The 20,579-nt window shown below is 29.6% G+C and overlaps 2 protein-coding genes across 8 annotated transcripts in view; one reads left to right on the forward strand and one right to left on the reverse strand.

Annotated features, from left to right (window-relative positions):
• Nucleotides 1–10,215, forward strand: part of LOC107443979 (cyclic AMP response element-binding protein A) — a 207,091-nt gene extending 196,876 nt beyond the window's left edge. For 4 of the 6 annotated variants that reach the window (XM_043040057.3, XM_087155076.1, XM_043040058.3 and 1 more), the window contains exons 3-12: nucleotides 366–698; nucleotides 1,760–1,816; nucleotides 2,699–2,955; nucleotides 3,692–3,835; nucleotides 4,621–4,679; nucleotides 5,540–5,608; nucleotides 6,983–7,082; nucleotides 7,189–7,255; nucleotides 7,333–7,380; nucleotides 8,558–10,215. In XM_043040057.3, the coding sequence (XP_042895991.2) occupies nucleotides 366–698; nucleotides 1,760–1,816; nucleotides 2,699–2,955; nucleotides 3,692–3,835; nucleotides 4,621–4,679; nucleotides 5,540–5,608; nucleotides 6,983–7,082; nucleotides 7,189–7,255; nucleotides 7,333–7,346 (1,100 nt within the window). In that variant the 3' untranslated portion in view covers nucleotides 7,347–7,380; nucleotides 8,558–10,215. The remainder of the gene's footprint in view (nucleotides 1–365; nucleotides 699–1,759; nucleotides 1,817–2,698; nucleotides 2,956–3,691; nucleotides 3,836–4,620; nucleotides 4,680–5,539; nucleotides 5,609–6,982; nucleotides 7,083–7,188; nucleotides 7,256–7,332; nucleotides 7,381–8,557) is intronic. The other 2 variants (XM_071187608.2, XM_043040056.3) reach the window with 1 other exon arrangement.
• Nucleotides 10,216–13,215: 3,000 nt separating this feature from the next.
• On the reverse strand, nucleotides 13,216–19,383 carry LOC147801828 (uncharacterized). 2 transcript variants are annotated; one of them, XM_087154832.1, is made up of 2 exons: nucleotides 16,284–19,383; nucleotides 13,216–14,189 (listed from the first exon to the last, which is right to left on the reverse strand). In XM_087154832.1, the coding sequence occupies exons 1-2, from the start codon at nucleotides 16,622–16,624 to the stop codon at nucleotides 14,153–14,155; spliced, it is 378 nt and encodes a 125-aa protein (XP_087010958.1). In that variant the 5' UTR covers nucleotides 16,625–19,383; the 3' UTR covers nucleotides 13,216–14,152. The 2 variants fall into 2 exon arrangements, with proteins under 2 accessions (XP_087010958.1, XP_087010959.1); XM_087154833.1 differs by lacking the exon at nucleotides 16,284–19,383 and adding an exon at nucleotides 15,609–16,270.
• Nucleotides 19,384–20,579: the final 1,196 nt, after the last annotated feature.

Genomic DNA, 20,579 nt, shown 5'->3' on the forward strand with positions numbered 1-20,579 from the left:
GGTTTTTAGATTTGTTATTTCGTTAGTTTCCATTTGTATAAAGCTTCATTTATAAATGTGCTTTATGCAAATAAAAAGTTTTTTTTTAATTTTTAAATATTTACTTTCTATTATATATCAAGTAGGTACAACAAAAACTACAAATTAAACAACTTGTAGTTTTTGTCATACTTACTTAATGAGAAGGCTTGTGTGTCTTTACTAAACGATATATTTATGTTTCGTAAGTACCAAAAATATAATTAAAAATTAGTCTATAACCTTATGAAATTGGTTAATTTAGTATTTGTTAAAATTTCTGCACTAAAGTATGATAATTTTTTTTATTTTGTTATAAATGCTGAAGCTCATTTTTATTTGTATAGATATGGAATCAGAATGCTTTCCTGCTGTATCTATATCGTCAAGCAGTGGTCAAACAGACTTTGTTGAAGACATAATCATCAAACAAGAACCGGCATCTCCTCCACCAGCAGAAACATCTCCTCGTTCCCACAATCTGTCCACAATATCCTCCCTCCTCAATGCTCCGTCACCACCTTTGTCTTCAGCATCATCTGCTTTGCATCCTCAATCCCTCCTCAAGCAGCCTACCATAGTTCTTGCTGCAAGGCCATCTTCTCTTCAATCTTCAACTTCCAGAGACAACCAAATGCTTTATCCCAAAGTCAACATCAAAGTGGAACCTGCAGTCTCAAGTATGTACATACACTTATCTTTTAAAATATTTTGACTAATTGACTACCTTACCAATAAAGTCCCTTTGCTGCTGGCAGTATAGGTTTTAATTTAACTTATTCTGGACATTGATATCGACAAACAACCGCCATGGACGAAATGCATTACAGGAAATTTGCATTGTTTGAATATCAATGTTGATTTCCAATAAATCTAATTTGTATTTATGAATTTTTATTCCTGAGTATCTATAAGCAATAATAATTAAACAAGAATATCCTTGCATTTTTTAAGAATGCAAATCTAAAGAGGCAATAAGCACTGCATATAGAAATAATTTATTAACATTTTCTTTTCCTCCTTGCATTTATTTTAGTATAAGTTTTATATGTATTTAAAATTCTTTGTAGTTCAAATTTGCAATAATCTAACAGAAACTAGGTCATTCAAATGCAACAGAACAAATGGAAATCAAACAATTAAAAAACTGGACTTTTGGAATGCCTCATAATTTATTTTTACTTCAAGGCTGGACACAAATTTCATGGGCCTTGAATCAAAGTTCTTCGAGAGCTTCTATTCTAAATCAAAAACGTGTAATTTTATATTTTGTAAACTACGTGAGAGAGCCTTTTTTAAACAATAATTTACTTTTTGATTCTTAAAATATTAATTTTCATAAACATGCAAAAGAATTTTCAAGCACTTACTGATTCTTAAAATTTCCCGGCTGTATTAGAACAGTCCCGATAATAATTTTCGCAGTCTTCTATCCCTTGAGTGCATTCCTATTTGCTTTTATAATTGATGACTTCACTCTTCAGTGCAACTGGGTATCAGAGAAAAATATTGTTGGAAGAAAAGTTAGTGCTCAATTAAAGGTATGTCTATTAAAAATTTACAACAAAAAAAATAAAAAAAGCTCAGTGTTTAATTCAATGCAGAAATTTTATTGAAAACAGTTTGAAAAGACAAGTAGAACTAATCCATTTTTTTTTAAAAAACCACATTTAAAATATTAGTTTGTCAAAAACATAATTAAAATTTCGAAAATTTGTTAGGATTCCCCTTAATTTTTTAGGAGCTGGTAGAAAATTGAAGACTAGTGCAAGAACGAGGGATTTTAGCAATATTGAAGGTAACAAGGTTTTAAACACATAAACTTAAAAGCTATATTTTGCTTTCAGGCTTGATTCCCAAACTATTAACCAAGTAAAAATATACATATATAGTATGCAAATTTATAGGTTTATAAAAAATATTGAATTAAAGAGTTCATTTGGCAAAACTTAGTCTTAACTGGTAGATAGTTCAAAAATGTTTTCTAGTTAAAAAATGTAAATAAATTTTTCTGGCTCTGAGAATATTAAAGAAGTCTTTTGGGTTATATTCTTCCAAGATTTAAAGTGGAGAAGAAATCTCGTTGGAACTTTTATTTCGGATATTAATGTATGAGCTTAGATGAATAAAATAGTTAGCTAAACATTGACTAGAGAGTATTAAAATAAGAATTTAGAAGAATTGGAACACTATTTCAGCCTCCAAAACTACTTAAATACCTCTATACAAAGTGGCTATATAGAGAGTGGCTGTGTTAAATTGTCATTTTAATTTTAGAAAAAAAGTTAGTAAAGTACAAAGGAATCATGTTCAAACTTATATATATTATAAGCTCCATTAATGAAATATACTTTTCCTTCATCACTTAAATAATTCATATCTAAGGAAGCTTTATGTTTACAAAATCTACTGTAGAGATCTAGTTATTTTATATATAGTGCAATTAATTGAACCATAAATAGTGTTATTCTGGACCCCTAACTGATGCTTTATAATTTTCTCTTTAGTAACATATATTAGCTACAATAATTTTATTTTTACTTTAATTATATTTGTATGAAATTTTCTCACTATTAAGAAGTCCTTGAAAATAATATTAAAAAAATGATTTAAATATTCATATTTCATGTGCTTTCCACGTACATCTAGAAAATATTAAATGTTGTGTAAATAATTTTAGCTAGTGGATTTTCACTTCCTCCGACTCCTCCTTCTTGCAATGGTAGTGATTCTGAGGGAAGTCTTTCTCCAGTCCATGGCAGTTCCTCCTCACACTCATCTTCATCATTAGGTTTACTTTCCACTTCATCATCTTCATCTTCATCCACTCAGTCTTCGGGACACACTGGAGGACGAAAGTCACATGCAAAGGTTGTAATGCCTGTCACATCAAAGCATTCTAGTAATAGCCAAACAGCTCTTATCAGTAGTCAACCGGTAAGAATCGAGCCATTTTAGACTTTGACTACCATATGTTTTATAATAATGAAACCTATTTTATCTTTATTCTCAAAATATTTAACATATATGCCAAATTGCAATTTTTTAATAATATTTAATGTCAAGAAATTAACTGAAAAATTCTGTCTGAAAACTTATCTTTTGGATATTTAGTACTTAATTTTTTGTGATACATATTTTATTTTAATTTAATACTAAATACTTCAGAAGAATTCCAAAACTAAACTAGTTTTCATTAATGCGAAATATTTTATTTATTTCACATTCTCATTTATAAATATGGTACACGTTTTATTACTGTATCGAAGTTTGATTTTAAAAATAATTCAAATTTTGAAATTTTATGAACTGTAAATTTATGCTGGAACTTAATTACTGAACATATTCCTCAATGATTCTAGATTTATTGAACTAAAAAAATTTTACTTCTTTAGGATCTAACCTGATTTCTAGTTTACAATAGCTTCTGTAGGTAGAGTTAATCTGTTTTCTAAATTCTTCTACTCCTTATTTCATCAACAAAAAAGCTGATGTGAGCATTTTTTTTTAATTGAACATCATGCTCTGTTTTAAACGGGACTGCAAACTTCTTTTCCCAGTTGTTAACTTTATTTTTATGCAGATAATAAATATAAGCATAAGTTTTAATTTATATATTTGATAAACATATTTGCAGTATTCTAATGAAATATTTTATTGCTTATTTTAATAGAAAGGTGCCACTGGAGTTTTACATCTGACAGATGAAGAGAAAAGAACCTTATTGGCTGAAGGCTATCACATTCCACAAAAATTACCTCTCACTAAAGCCGAAGAAAGGTCCTTAAAGAAAATAAGAAGGAAGATTAAAAATAAAGTGTGTATTTTCGTTATTTTTATTAAATATAACATAACTTTTTTTTTTAAAAAATATATTTTAACGACCAAATTTATAAAACGTTGAATCAATATATGTTACTTGGTACTGTAGAATCATAATATTATAGATATATACATTATGATCACCATATGCTTTTTCAAAGTAGTGTTTTTTCATATGTGTGAACTTTGTAACTTCATTAGTTTTCAACTGATTTTACTAAACATTTAACGGCAAGAGTTAAATAAATTCTAAAATTTGCCAGGTTAAGTTAAACATAAAATTACTAATAAATTCGTATCTTGGGAAATATAAAAATTAAATTTGTACCCTTGAAAGACAGGAGGAAATAGTGCACACAAATTAGCTTCTCATGCTGTAAAACCTCGCTAAATATTTTCAAATTATTTTAATTATACCAAATAACTTTCTTAAAAATTTTTATAACCAAGAGTAGAGTTAGATACAGTTCCCAAAAACAATTAAAAAAGCTTAGTCACCAATACTGTAAAGGAACCTAAAATTACTTTTTTTAAAAGAAAATAGTTCTGTATCAGGTGTGATGCATACGAACTGAGTAAATCGCTTAAAACTTGTCAAAACTTAAAATACATATAATGCACTATAAAAATAAACCATCATAAACTATTTCAGATGATACACTTAACTCTAGATGGCAATTTTAACAAATATATTTGCATCCGTTAAGTTTGATTTTACAATGCATACTTATGAGTCCAATTCTGTTATATCCTTTTAATTATATTGCCTTTATTTTCTAGATATCTGCTCAAGAAAGTAGACGGAAGAAAAAGGAATATATGGATGCTTTAGAAAAAAAGTATGAAAATTACACAGAAATAATTTTAATATGAATATTTTAATTTAATAGCTTCACAATTTTGTACACAAATTACTCTCATAGCTAAAGAAATTTATTTAAATATGTTTCGTAATAATGATTTTGAATATTTAGTTCATGTTTCAATTGATATTTTTATAATAGTTGAGATCATAAATGGAAAAAAAAAAACTTGAAACGAAATTACTTAAAAAATATTTGTTAAAATTTAAAAAAATTTTTTTTTCACTTTAACAAAAAGAATATGCAAATTTATGAGAAAAATTCTAAAATTTCAAAATGTGTTCATTTTGATACATTCAGATGTCCAACATATTATATATTGAATTAATAAATGATTTTTAAGTGCACAAAATGCAATGATCAATTATGAGCACAATAAAAATAATATACTGTTTCATAATTTTTCATAAAAATTGTGAATTTCTTTTTATTATTTCTTCTTATAACTTAAAAAATAATCAGAATGTTCAGATTCAGAATAACACTAAAGCAACAAATTTTTTATTCTACTAGAACTAGAAAAGTAGGTGCCCTTATGCTTTGTAATCATTATCAAATAATTTATTATCATTATTTATCAAATAAAATAACATATTATGAAAACAACAAACTTAATCATAATTCTATTTTATAAGATATATTCTCCCAGTGTCTATATTTTTTTCTAAATTCCAGTAAATATACCATAAACTAAAATATAGTTTAAGAGTTGTTTAATTTTTAAAGAACAATATCTATTATAAGGAAAAATATATATTACAATGATTGTTCTTTTATACCCTGTATAAATTACAAGGTTACATTTTTAAGATTTTAATCTAGTTAATTTTCTTTAGAGTGGAAATCCTTTCTTGTGAGAATTCAGAGTACAAGAAGAAATTGGATTCTTTGGAGGGAAACAATAGGTAACTTATAATTATTAAAATTTTCACAACTTGTCTTACTTTTTATCTGTCTACAAACTGGTCAAAAAACCGTACGATGGGTTTGACATTGTATAACTAGAAAACTACTCTGGATGCTACAAAATTTGGTAACTAAACATGCTAGAGCAAGTAAATATTATGAAAGTATGATTGCTAATGCAACATTTTTTTAAAAAACATATCAATCAAAAGAATTAAACACCATAGAAAAAAAAACTTTAATGTAAAATAATTGCTATTATTAAATTATTTCAAAATATAAAGGAAGTGATTCATAATTCTCCACTAATTTTTCCTATTAAATATATTAAATTTTTTTTTTAAATTTTTAATTCCGAAATATTTTTTTTTTAGTTTGTATTGAGTGTCTGAAATATTTAATATGAAGAATTCAAGCAGCAAAGGATTCTCATTATTTATGATCAACCTGCTCTAAGCATTCCAAGTTTTCTAAGATTTCTTTTTTACTGGTTTTAGACATGTTTCTCAACTTTTAAACCCTCTCAGGGGTTTATCTCTTTTAGAAAAACATTGGATCTACAACCCCTAAGATGTCTTTATGATCTTTTCTCCTTTTGTTTTCCCCTCGCATTTAGTTTGACACCATTTGATTTTCTTGAGTTATGTAATGTTTTCTATATTTAATTTGATGTAGCTGTTTTTAGCTGTTGGACTCATCAATCTATCTAACTTTCCTTCAAGTTATTCAACATTACGATAAAACAGCATGAAAAACACTTGGGTATTGCTAAACCTGTCCGGCAGTAATACAAATTATAAATTTTTTTGTCTACTGTAGTATGCAAGTTATACAAAAATATAAAGGTTTTAATGGGCATTTTATATCACATAATTATAGTTATCTATAGTGAGTTAATGGTTAGAGTTTGTTATGAATGTTGGGAAATACCATAACCAAGTAATGGATTAAAGGCTGTAGTGTATGTCTATATTTAAAGCCAAACTCTGTTAACATTAGGCTTTTATCTATAATACATTTATTAATCTCTGTTTGAGAATAATAATTATTTTAATGTTAACTATAGTTATTTGTTGTGTTTGAATGATTTGTTTCAAGATGACTTATTTATGTAACACATAAATTTTTCAAGATTACTGATATTGAGTATCAGGAAATTTCATTTTTATTAAACATATAATCAATATAAAAAAAGTGGAACATACTGATAAACAATGTCATTACTCTAATGCTAACCAAATTTATATTAACAAGCTAAATATTATTGGTAATTACTTATAAACTGCTTGCATTCCAAAGCATGTTTTTGTTAAATATTTTGTAACAAATATTTGTACATCGTTTGATACACATATGTTCATATTTTATTTTAGATCCCTTCTTTCTCAACTGCAACATCTACAAGCCATTTTAAGTGATATGCCTAGCAAAAGAAGTCGTAATGCAGCCACACAGACCCTTCCTAGTTTATCTGTAAATATTTAAGCTGTTATTTTACATTCATATAAAATTATGAATATATGAATTATTATAGTGCTTTAGATTTGTTTTTTTTTTAAATAAAAATTTTTTTTTTCAGTCTGTGAGGCATAATGATGGTGTAGTTAATTCTGAAGTTTCTTCTGAAGTGAGAGAAAATGGAGATGGTAAGTTTTTTTATTCCAATTAATTTTTGTCGTTTTGTTTAGATAATTGAAGCTAAATGTTTTTTCTTTTTTTGCAGCCAAACGAAGGTAGCAACATTGCACCTATAGAGTTTGTATACATTCCGGTAAGTTAGTAAAATACCACCATTCCTATCTACTTTTTATAAGTAATAGCTACCACGGTTTTATAGTCTTGGACAACTTTACTTTTAAATATTTACAACTTGACTATGAAAAATTTATTTTAACTAATGTCAAAATATTTTATCAAATAAAATTATATATTTAAATTTTTTATAAAAAGTGTCATAAATTTTTGGAATGTGTTTTATTATTAATCTGCATCTGTTTTAAAAATAAGACCCTAAAAATGCTTCTTTTTTTTCTATTTTTGAAAAGAAGTTTGTCTAATGCTCCAATGATACGATGGATTTCTCTTTAAACTCAAGATTCAGTTCATGTTGACATTAAACTATTAAAATTGCATGCAATTGACAGATTTAGAAAAAGTATCTTTTTTCAAACTTAGCATAATTTACAACTTAGAAGTCTTATTACAATGAATTTTCACTATTATTCCATATTGCAGAGTTGAAAAACTGCATAAGAATTAAATTTAAAATTATTACAATGATATATGAGAATTCTGAGTTTAATAAATAAGATTTTTACGAATGTCTCTAAATGAACCTTACAGATTTCTAAAGTTCAATATGTAAGCTGTAAAAATAACATTTCCTCTATTTGATGGAAAAGATATTTTAAAATATAATGCTCTAAGTTTTTAACTAAGAAGAAAATTCAGACCATTGCCAATATCCCTTAATATTACTCTAGAGAGGCATAAAAGATATATGAAAGACTTAATTTTATTTCATTATTTAACACTAATCCTCCATCATGCACTTTTAAGCAATGATTTTATTTTTGTTTGAACTTTAATTATTTTTCTGTTTAAAATAATTAAATAACTACACTTGAAATTTCTTATTTTAATAAATGTTCTCCACAAATTTTACACAAACATAAATTATAACAATTCAATAGATTTTTTTCACGAGTTTCCAAAATGTACCACAGTTCCTGTTTAAAATTTCATAGGATAGTTGAATTTTGAAAAAGGAATTTTTATTTACATAGAGTTGACAACTAGCAAAACCCTGTGTAATGAACAAATATTGAAAATAATAAAATTCTTAGCTATATTGCGAGATTCAAAGTGCAATTTAGTCTCAAAATTTTTCAAAAACTGATATGCATTTATTACCAAGTCTAAATTATTGATTTATGTTTCCTTTACAGAGAATTGGAGTGTTCTGAAGCGTCATATGTCCTCCATATTTTTGAATAAGTGGTTTGCTGTTCATGTGCTTATAGCTTTTATTATGTCATCCACTTCAACCAGAGACTTATTTCCCTTCATCTGTTTTTCCATGTTCTAAATTATGGGATAAGTGTCTCATGGTATCATTATGCATTTTTCTGGACATGACTTCAGAATTTGAACTCTACTAATTTTTCTAATGTGTAGCCAAAATTTTCCAGAATGTTTTTTTTTTTCTTTTCTTGTTATGTCTTGTACTTCAGATTCTATGACACTGCTGAAATGCTTGTCGATTATTGTTTCTTTTTTTAAATTATATAATTTTGAGAGTTTAATTTTGATTTTGTTTTCTGCCTGCCACATGTTTATAAAATATATGTCTGAATGAAATATGCCATTTTAAAGTTTATTGTTGATGAATGCATTTGAAATATGTTTGAGAAAATTGATTTATTCCTTATTCTATTATCTATATTTTAAATAAATTAACATACTATTTTAAAAGGAGTTTTAATTTTAAACTGAAAAATAGCATAACAATATAGCAGTTTATAAATTTCACATTGGTCAACAAATTTAACGAAACTATTTTGAAATTAAAATTGCAAAAAAGATGAGTCGAATAATATTAAAAATAATAAAATAAAAGTTATTCTCAAATCATATTAAAATACAGTAAATGTACTTTAACTTATTTGACCATAGATTTATTTTAATTTAACCAATGAAGCAAATATTCATGTTTAGATTTTATTTCATCTTAAAGATATATTTTTCATTTATGAAATCACTGTTTCAAATCATTTTTAAAATTAACATACCTAGTTTTAAATATTTGTAAGATGTGTCGTTTTTTATGTTTTTTTACACATCAATTTAACTAAGGGTCCATAAATAGTTATATGAATTGATGTTTAAATTATCTTAAACTACACATTATTAAAATTATGTAAATGACAACAGATTTAGAATTTAATAAAGGTATAAACATTTGAAATTTTTGATCTTTATAACAATATAATTTTATCAAATATATCTCACAATTAATGATATCTACAGAAATATACATATGTCCATGTAAATGTAACATGAAAGTCTCATGGTACAAAAGATTGACTATATTTTTTGGAAGATTTAATCTATTTATAAAAACTTATAAACCTTAGCAAATGTCCATACTAAAGGTAAATAGATTCCCTGTTTTAATGCCTATTCAAAATTTTACGATTACATTATGAAATAAGTAAAGAATATTTTTTCCTTCATTTTTTCTTCTTTTTTTAGGTTTTCAAAGGCTCTTTAGAAGTATTAACTTTCATATTCAGAGAAAAGTTTTATTTCATGCTAGATACGGTAAACTGTGTTGTGATATAAAATACTTTTTCATAAATTATATTTTTTCGGTGATATTGAAGTGATTAGGTGTTGAGTGCCAAAAAACTCATTCTGTTACTACATTTTTCTTATACATCTCATTATTTCTATTTTTCAACCTTTGAATTACTAAGAAAAATTCTACATTCCATTGCAGCTATCCATAAAAAAACCAACACTAACATTTTCCTTTTTTGTTAATCCTAACCTCCAAACCTTTTGAGATTAATACAAATACTATTGTGAAGTGTTTTATTAGTTCTGTCTACATATCTGTTGATTATGTAAAACACATAATTTTCAAGTTTTAAGTAAATTTAGATATGTTAGTGTTTATTTGTAAGAAACACAATGGAAATTTAAAAGTTGATTAAACTTGAGAAAAAAGTGCCTCGGAGAAAAACTAAGTCAGGGTATCAAAATATTTTACTGTGTTTCATTATATTCATTAATCTTCAAATAAGAACTTCATATTTTTCTATCTGATTTTCTCAACAGTGGCATATACTTTGTTAGTTGAATATTTTAATGTGTTTTTCATTTAAACTTTAGATTGTATTTTTGAATTTCAGACTTTTCTAATAGCATTGTACATATCATATCCATTTCCTTACAGAAAATTTGCATTGTGTTTCAAGAAAGTACTTATGTTTGTGACATGGCCGTGCCTTAATATGGCCCATTATTTACTTGAGCAACTAGTCTATAAGCACTAATTTTTATATTATATATATACATATATATATTAGCTTAATGGTAAGGGTTGATGTTATTTACTGGGAAGATTGATTTACTAGATCATTTATGTGCAATGTTTTCATTAATGTAGCTTTTTATAATTATGAGAGCCTATACAGATATTTTGATGAAGAATACTTTAAACATTCAAACTTCAGGTTTAAGTGAAGTGTTGACTAGATTGATTTGTAGATTTTTTTACTTGTACAGGTTAAAATTATTTTTGTCATTATCAAGTCTATAAATTGTTATGTCACAAATTAACCTTTTTAAACTTAAAAACAAAGTTGTAAAAACAAATGTTATGCTTAAAATATTAAATACTCAACATTTCATTCAATCCTGATGAAAATATATTTTTGACAGCCTTCATCAAAAATTTTATTTTTGGGCAATATATTTGAATGTTAAAAAAAACACATCAATGTCCATTTCTGTGACATAAGTTATATATAAATGATATAGAATATATGTATACACTATATATTATATAAGAGAAAAATAACTATGTTTTAAAATTCATATACACTCATTGGTCATTAAAATATTTCTGATATTCATTTCATATGGAAGAACATTTATATTGTCACTTTGAATTTTCAAGTTCCTGATTACATATTAAAAATGTATTAAAATTAGTGTTTTAAGCAAAGCTTTTGTATATCTGTTTGAGTTTTATAGAGAAATATATTTATATATTCAAATGAAAACAATTTGTCAATTCTAATATATTTATTGCACGAGATTTTAACAACACAATTCAATTTGCATTTTTGCATCCTATTTATTTGGATTCATGAAATGATGAATATCAGTATCATTGTTTAGGTAATATAGGAGATGTAGATATTTATTTATTAGGTGTAATTTCAAATTATTATAGTTCATACATTTCACTAATTTATTAAATTACTTTCCATGAGTAGTTGATTCATAAGGAATCTCAGTAAGTCATTGGAAAAATACAATAGTTTGTTTGATAAAATACATCTTTTATAAATAAATTTATTAAATTAAAATTTATTATTTTGTAAATGTTAAAAAAAAAGCATAGTGGTTTTCTTTTGAATACCTGTTATTGTGACATTTGTTGGTCTGCTTCTGTACAAATGTTTTGTAAAATAAAGTATAAAATGTAGCTATTGGTGCTGATATTATATGAATAAAAATAAGCTTGATGTAAACAGTTGTCTTCATTTAACTTGTTTATGGGATATGAATTATTGAAAAAAATTTGCACAAAATTATAAAATTTTTTACCCGAAGATAATTCCGTACAAGAAAAAAATGAGTAAATACATATTTATTATTTTTCATTTAATTATAGTCGAAAATTTTTTGAATTTTAAGGCATACAATGTTTTACATCATTTTAAAGTATGTAATTTTACATGGTTAAATACAAAATTCGAGTAAAAACGGTAGAATTGTTCCTGAGAAATCGACTTTTAAAAATACAACTTCTTCAAAATTTAATTTTCTAAGGAACTGTTCAATCGATTTTGCTCAAATTTTGTATTTTGCCATGTAAAATTACATACTTTAAAATTATGTGAAAAAACTGTATGCCTCAAAATTCTAAAAAGTTTAGACTTTTAATTAATAAAATAATAAATACTTACCAAAATTTATTCTTTGGATGGAATTATTTTTGGATAAATGAATTTGATAACAGTGTGCAAAAGTTTTCAATTCTCTTAAAAACTTTTCGATATATGGCGAAATACATAAAAGGTAAAATTAATATTAAGGGGTTCAAACTTCGGATCGCTCTCCTAATCAAACTATCGAGACCATATTTCCCAGAGTGCGGTTACCCCCTATATTTTTTAGGGTCAAAATCCGAATCCGTTGGAAAAAAAGAAAGGCATGTTTAATCAGAGAACGTACGTTTTTGTGTGATTTCATAACTTAAAATATCGTCTGCATTAATTAATCAGCATATTTAACGTTACCCCCCTAGAATCATTAAGAATGAGTCCTAGAACATGAAGATCCGATAATTAGATCAAAAGTTATTCATTGTGGTCCGTTCTTTTTGGCGCACAATAGGGGAAAGTAGCTGTAAGTATGTGTCTCGTTAATCGCGAAATTTTTTTTTTTCTAGCCAAACTAAAGCTAGAACTGAAACGATTTTACTACTAGTTTTTTCTCTGCTCCAGGGCACTAACAGGCTTGTCATAAAGTAACAGGTATTTAGATTTTAATTACTAAAAGGAGTCAACTGAATCAAATTCCATCAAATATCCCAGTCATTAATTCTGACTCATAGGAAAATAATAGTTCGGAATAAAAATAAAAGTATATTTTTGAATGGAAACTACAAGAGAATTTTAAATTATTTAATTGCTGATAGAAGGTTACTAGAGCACAAAAGTAAAAATTCAATACAGTGGTATGATTGCCTGAACTAACCAAAATTTTAAAATGATAAGTCTAGAATTAAGAAGTTTTAATAACTGCTTCATTTAGGCAAATAAATCACTTAATTGCTTACTCTGTTACTGTGAAATAATGGGGGGAAAAACAGTTAATAATTAATTTTTATCTGAGAAAGAACATCTATAATACATATTGAAGGCAAATTTCCTTTACACAGAGTGATTAACAAGTTTTAAGGGGGGGGGGGAAGTTTTCGTTTGAATATTTAAAAAATATATATTTGAGTATCCTAAGACAGGTTATTGAATGAAATAAATATCTTCAAAAAAAATCCCTTTTAACAATTAAAAGTAAAGTTCTGAAAGATGTTTCTCAAACATTACAAATATCTGTCTGATATCATTGAAATATTGTACAGATATTTGGGGGTAGATGTATTATAAGTTACATGCATACAAACCACCTATATTTCTAGAATTTACCTCACGTATTTTTCTCTCCTAATAGATTCATAGATTTCAAAATTGCAGCAAGAAATAAAGTAAAATTTGTTTTTAGCTTTTCTTTTCTTCTTTTTTAAATGGTTCTGAAATGGAAATGCCTGAGCTAATGATACTTCACTTACCCGCCCTTTGGAAATCCATCAATGATCAATCAATAACTAGTAGCTACCAATAGGTATAAGTTTCTCTTTGTATGTGAATAAGAATCGTCCAAATAAATTAGCGCAAACAACTGGTTACTATTAACAACCACAAAATTACAGCAATTGGTTGATTTATTCCATTAAAGTGATATAGCTCTGCTCAGCCTCAGTCTTGGTCATCTATAAAGAGATGAGCCTCATTTTTTATCAATAAAAATTTTCGCTAAATTTAAAAAAATATTTGATTAAATATGTTTTATATTGGTCACGACTATCTTCAGCCTCGCCTTCATCGGATTGGTGTTTCAGAAACTACTGACTGCCCTCTGTGCTCTTCAGGCAAAGTGATGAGTTTTAAACACTTGACAAATTGTGCCTCTATGACCAATACTATTTTACAACTATCTTTAGAATGCTGTTTTATACTGGACTGCTAGAAGGGAATTGGTTCATAGGGCCAATCCCCTGACCTAGGAAAAGAAAAAGATTTTATATAACATTAATTATCTAAAATAATCAAAAATATGATAAAGGAACCGACATGAATATTTGTATCCGACATGAATATTTGTACTATCATATTATAACTCAAAAAGATTGTTTCAAATAAATGCTATAAAAATAAGGGTACAGTTAAATTTCGGTGAAATGAAATTTATTTTTTACTGTTTTTCAGCCATTTACATGATACATTGCATATTTTAAGCCAAATTGTGGGTCTCCTATAATTAAAGTAAATAATAATTTATAATAGGGGGGGGGGTCGAAACACATTAAAAAAATAAAATTTATTTGAAATTCTTGGACTTGGTAATTCATTTAGATGGTTAATTATCAGCGATACTTTCTGTGTAGTACCATATTTTTATTCTAAGAAGTATTTTTAGGTACCTCTGCCTTACAACCTGCATTAAAGTAAAACTTTTCTTTTTTTTTTTTGTCTTAAATAGTTACCTTCTTTAAAAATTGTTCTAACCTTCAGTTTGTTCAACTATTGTGGCTTTCAATATCTGCAACACTAATAAAGCCATACTAAAAAATTCACACCATCGAATATGCTATGTATAAAATAATATGATAAAAGCTTTATGAAAAACTGTCTTTTAAATTAAATTAAATTTTAAAAAAAGCTAGCTAGAATAGTTAAAAGTATCCAAAATGGAAAATTCTTTTCAAGTTAAATGAACAATTTAAAAAACACTTGTATATGAAAGATAACTGTTAATATAGGTGCTTAAATATATTGTATGTCTCACAAAATAATAAGTGAAATATGAATAACATACTAATTGCTTGATTGAATGTAGGGTTTAATGGCACTAAGTCCAAATAAGGACATGCTGCCCCAAACAATACGATATTACAGTTTAAAAGCTAAGGTCAAAGTGCATACAACACTTTCACTGTATAATTTTTATTGTTAAATGGTACAAGTTAATAAAATCAGATAAAAGGTATAAATAAAGTTAGATAAAAGGGTATGAATACAATATAAAATAGAATGTTTGCAAACTGAATAAAATTGTAGATGATTAAAACATTCAAATATTGTTAAAAAATACCAACAGCACGTAAAAATGTTAATATAATGAATGTCATTCAATAAATCATGTATACATAAAATTGAACTCCCAAAAAAGGTAAAACGTTGTTGGTCAGAACATGGGCAAATTATTAAAATGTGGTGAATTGTGAGCGGAACATTACAAATATGGCATTGAGGAGAAGGTTCTCCAAATAGCAAATGAAGGTGTGTTAACCGGGTGTGACCTATTCGCAGACGGGTAAGTCTAACGTCTGCACTACGCTAGTACAGCACAGGAAACTAGTTCAAATCTGCTTTAATATTATGTAGTTTATTGAAAGTTTGGAGGTACCAACTTTGTTACCATAAAGATGTAATAAATCGTCGAACATGTTGCTTAATATCCGAGAAGGGTACAGATAATGACAGGAGAGCAGTGGCAGATTGAGCAGCAGAGTCAGCTAGGTCGTTTCCTGGTATACCAACGTGACTTGGCAAACAACAGAACAACATATGAAACCCATTTTTATGAAGAGTGATCAACAGATGAATAATAAAACATAGAATTGGATGATTATTACTGTTAAAATTATCTAACTGGCGCAAAACGCAACGCTCATACTATCGAAGTAAATACAATATCTCTGTGTAGAGCGTGAAGAAATCAGTCTTATTGCCAAAAGGATGGCAACAGCTTCAGCAGTAAAGACGGAGCAAATATCTGGGATTTTATAGCTGTAGGTGTCATCAGCGTTGACGACACTACAGCCAACATACACAGCAGATTTTGAACCATCAGTAAAAATATTCAGAATATTGATTACGATGTTCAATAAAGAGTTGATGGAAAATGCAGGGTGCAATATTGGTCGTACTGAATAACATAAATGAGGTAATAAAATGATATGGTGCGATGGTCCATGGTGGTATAAGAAAGTGATCCACTGATTGCGAATGCAATTCACAAATATCGAACGTTTGAATGAGTGAGTGCGTGTGAGCATGAAATGGGTGAGTATATGACGGTTTAGCAACATACCGTGGCTTCAGGCTTGATGAAATAACGTCATACTTTAATGGATGAAATTTAGAGGACATGATACGAAAGTAATAAGTGAGAGACATCTGCATGCGACGTAGGTCTAATGGCAGCTTATGGCAAACAACATATAATCTTTCGACTGGGGATGTACGAAAGGCGCCAGAATCTATGTTCAAAGCAGTATGGTGTACTGTGTCTAAGGCTCGTAGGTTAGAAGCGGTTGCAGTACCATAAACTACACACGCATAATCGAGCCTCGACAGTATCAAGGTTTGATAAATGCGCGGTAAGACTCGGCGATCCGCTCCCCAAAACGTATTTGACAGCACACGCAACATATTTAATTTCTGCTCATTGTTTTCGTAATTGTTTTATATGAGGGATAAAAGTTAGTTTGCTATCGAAAATGACCCCTAGAAATTTTGTGTGTTGCACAACTGGAATAGCAATGTTGTGAATGAAGATGACTGGCTCTTTATGCAAATTGCGTTTCCGGCAGAAATGGATGCACGAGCTTTTAAAAGGAGAAAGGGTATGGCCATTATGATCACACCAGTCTAAAATTTTGCTTACGGCTAATTGCAGTTGCCGCTCGATGACTCTCATGTCGGATCCTGAACACGAGATGTGCAGATCGTCTACACAGAGAGAGCCAGAGACAGTATGTATAAAACTAGTAAAATATGAATGATCAATAATGTGACGCTTAAAACGCTGCTTTGTGGGAAGCCTCCCGCCTGAGTGTAAAGATCATAAAAGGTGAATCCAAGTTTTACACGAAAATACCGCTTCAACAGAAAGCTCTTAAGGAAGATAGGTAGATTACCACGAAGTTCCATGTCGTAAAGTGTCTTCAAAAATCCGTATCTCCATGTCCGATCGTAAGCCTTCTCAATATCAAAGAAGATAGAGACGAAATGGTTACGTCGGACAAAGGCGTTACGAATTCGTGACTCAAGAGCAACGATGTTATCAATCATGGATCGTCCCTTACGAAAACCGATCTGGAAGTCAGATATGAGATGATTTTTTTCGAGGTAGTATATCAGATGACAGTTGACCATCCGCTCAAATGTTTTCCCAAAACAGCTGGTTAACTCTATAGGGCGATAGTTAATAGGATCCTTAGGGTCTTTACCTGGTTTTAATATGAATATCACACTTGCTTCATGCCAACCGGACGTGTACGTTTATTCCGTCCATATTCTATTGAATAGAACGAGGACATTTGACAACGACGTCCGATCTAGGTGGCGGGGCACATAATACGTGATACCATCAGGACCGGGGCTTGTATTATTAGACTGCAATAGTGCTCGCTGTAATTCTACAAAATTAAACTTACTGTTACAGAGGAAGAGACGGCGCTTATCAAAGTTGATGTTATTCCGTTCGTTCGTCTGTTTATGATGTTAAAATGCTGAACTGTAACTATCTGGACTAGAGACAGCAGCAAATGCCTCACCAAGCATATTACAGACGTCAACAGGAGAAGAGTAAATTGTACCGTTTTTTCTCAAGTACCGGAAGGTGAAATTCACGGTATATGCCATTAGCTCTCTCGACCAGACTTGTCTGGGAGATGTCGATGATGTTATAGACGAGACGTAATGGGACCAAGAATCTCTCTGACTATTGCGCCTGACCTTACGTACTACTGCTTTAGCCTGTTTAAAAGCTAAACGGTTGGAAGTGTTAGGTTAGCGGCGGAAGATGTTCCACAAGCTTTTCTACTCTTTATAAGCAGCAGTGCCTTCCGCCACGGTTTCCGATGCCGAGGAAGCGAACTTGACGACTTTGGTACACTATCTTCTGCCGCTTGTAAAATTATAGACGTAACACGATCAACAGCTGCACTTACAGTATTATGTGTGACCATATCATCCGTGATCTGAGCAAATAAAGGCCAATTAACTCGGTGGTATATGATAGTTGATTGTCTTGGGCTCATGGGAACAGAAGCAGAATATGAAATTATACGAGGGAAATGATCGCTGTTATGAAGATCATTACTCACTGTAAAGTTAATAAAAGGTAATCAAGTTGGAGTACATAATGCTAAATAAATGGAGTGAAAGGTTCGCGTCGGTATATGGAAGTAAGTTTTTTCGCCTTGATTAAGTAAACAGAGACTAGTCCCGCAGTGGACTGATCATTAAGACACGGTTCCCAGCAGATCACCGAAGTCAAGCATCACTGGCTACGGTCAGTGTGCGGGTGGGTGACCACTTGGATCAGCCTGCGTAGGGACCGAGGGTGTGCGGTATGGGTCCTCGTTAAACTGTTCTACCGTAAAGTGCTCGACTTCGCGTTCGTCGGGCTACCGAAGCGGGGTGCCATCCCCTCTGCAGAGGATCAAAATTGGGATGGCATGTCTTCGGATCATCCTCAGGGATGTTTCCCAGACCGTCTCCAATAGCCCATTGTGCAGCTCTAGTGCGACGTAAATGAACAACAACAAGTAAACAGAGACTATGGTCATAGATGAGTAGTTCAATTTTACTTCCCCGGTCATTGGAGTAGGAACTACCCCAACATTCACTATGACCATTAAGATCTCAGAGCAAAATAAAAGGCGAAGGTGACTAAACTATCAGTGAATTTAAATCTGATTGAGAAACGGGTGCATGAGGAGGTAGGTAAGATGTTGACTAATAGCAATACGCCCATGAATCACCCCAGAAGCAGCTTCCACCCTTAACAAGGTGCCCAGTAAGTGACCCCGAACTTGACCCTAGCCAACAGATGACATATGTGACCAGCCGATTGATGCATAAAGGCCAATATGCACCTCCCGTTTATCTAAATCAAGGGCCAAAGCAGCGTGTTGTGGTACCAGGATGCCCCTCAGCTGCCAGGATCCCCTTTCCCAGGGACACGGGTCTCCACGCACGGCGAACACGCGTGTGGTCTCTTCCCATCAGGGTTCGATACAACAGGGTGGTAATCGAACACAGACGAAAAGCCCTCACCTGTAAATTGGCAACCACGACAAGGTGGAAGAAAAAGGAGAAAATAAGAGTAAAGGGAGAGGAAAACGAAGGCACTACAGATCACTAGGGTACCCCGGGGCGTGACTCCCTGTGTTTACCTAAAGAAGGTAAACCCCCTGAGGGGAGGAATAGCACGCTATTAAAGAGTGAATTGTTGCAACAAAATAAAACTGTACTTCAAAAATTTCTCTTATCATTCTGAAAAAAAAAAACAGATTTCAGATAAAATTTTACCCATTATAATCAGCACAGAATAGTTTCTCTAGATAAACAAACCAGGCAAAATAATTTTCAGCTTGTCAAGTGTCGCTAAAAATATATTGTGTGGCATGGAAGTCTCAGGCATCCAATTTTCGAGGGTGTGCTGCAATTAAATTACAGTTACAATAGCTCCCAAACACTCACATTCGAAGAAAAAATTAAAATGTATTTTTTTTGATCTGCTTAAAAATGATTATGCAAATGATTAAATTTTTTAAAAATTTTCTTAGTTCAAATCGATGATTCCATTTTTTCTTTATCTAAAATGATAAATATAAAAACACATAACATATGCTTTAAAAATTATTTATGGATAAATGGTTAAATATAATGCATCAATGCCACTTAAAGTAAAGAAAATATAAAAAAGTTCATATAAAAAATAGCGCCCACTACTCAGCAAAGTTACTTGGTATCTTTCAGGGTTACTAATTTAATCCAATTTGTATGAGCTATGGTATTGCTACTGGTAAAGCTATGTCATAGCTACAGGTCAGTGGCAAGGCAATGCTTAGCACCCTCTAAGTTAGAGGTTGAATAAAGATCTGATTATCTTAACTTGAAAAGTCATAGTTCAAAAATTCCTAAGAGTTCTATCGAGACAAACAATATCCAGATGACTCGACAAGAGTTTAGATATCAGAGGTCTGAGCTTGTGGCAGTTATTAAAATTAAAACCTTTGAGAGATAAAATATTTTCTTTCTATGCCTTTTCTAATATTTAAAAAAAAAAGAAACGCATTTTGAGTTCATGATTTTTTATTATCTATATACAAGGATACATTTACTTAAAATATATTTTTATGAAAATTGGAAAAAACAATTATCTAAGTAAAAAAATTAATTTAATTACATACGATTATTTAAGTATTATAAATTTTAAAAATAGTATAATAAATTTCTTTTCTTTATTTTTATAGACATAAGTTTCTAGCGTTGTTTGTATCTTTCCTGTTTCGGTGCCTTTTTTCAATTTTTATTTTGAAACAAAATAGTCAAATTTGGCATAAACTTTTAATAAATGAGTGTGCGTTCACCA

This window comes from Parasteatoda tepidariorum, chromosome 11, assembly GCF_982258835.1.
Source record: "Parasteatoda tepidariorum strain Cologne lab strain chromosome 11, Ptep-v5.0, whole genome shotgun sequence".
NCBI classification, from domain to species: domain Eukaryota; kingdom Metazoa; phylum Arthropoda; class Arachnida; order Araneae; family Theridiidae; genus Parasteatoda; species Parasteatoda tepidariorum.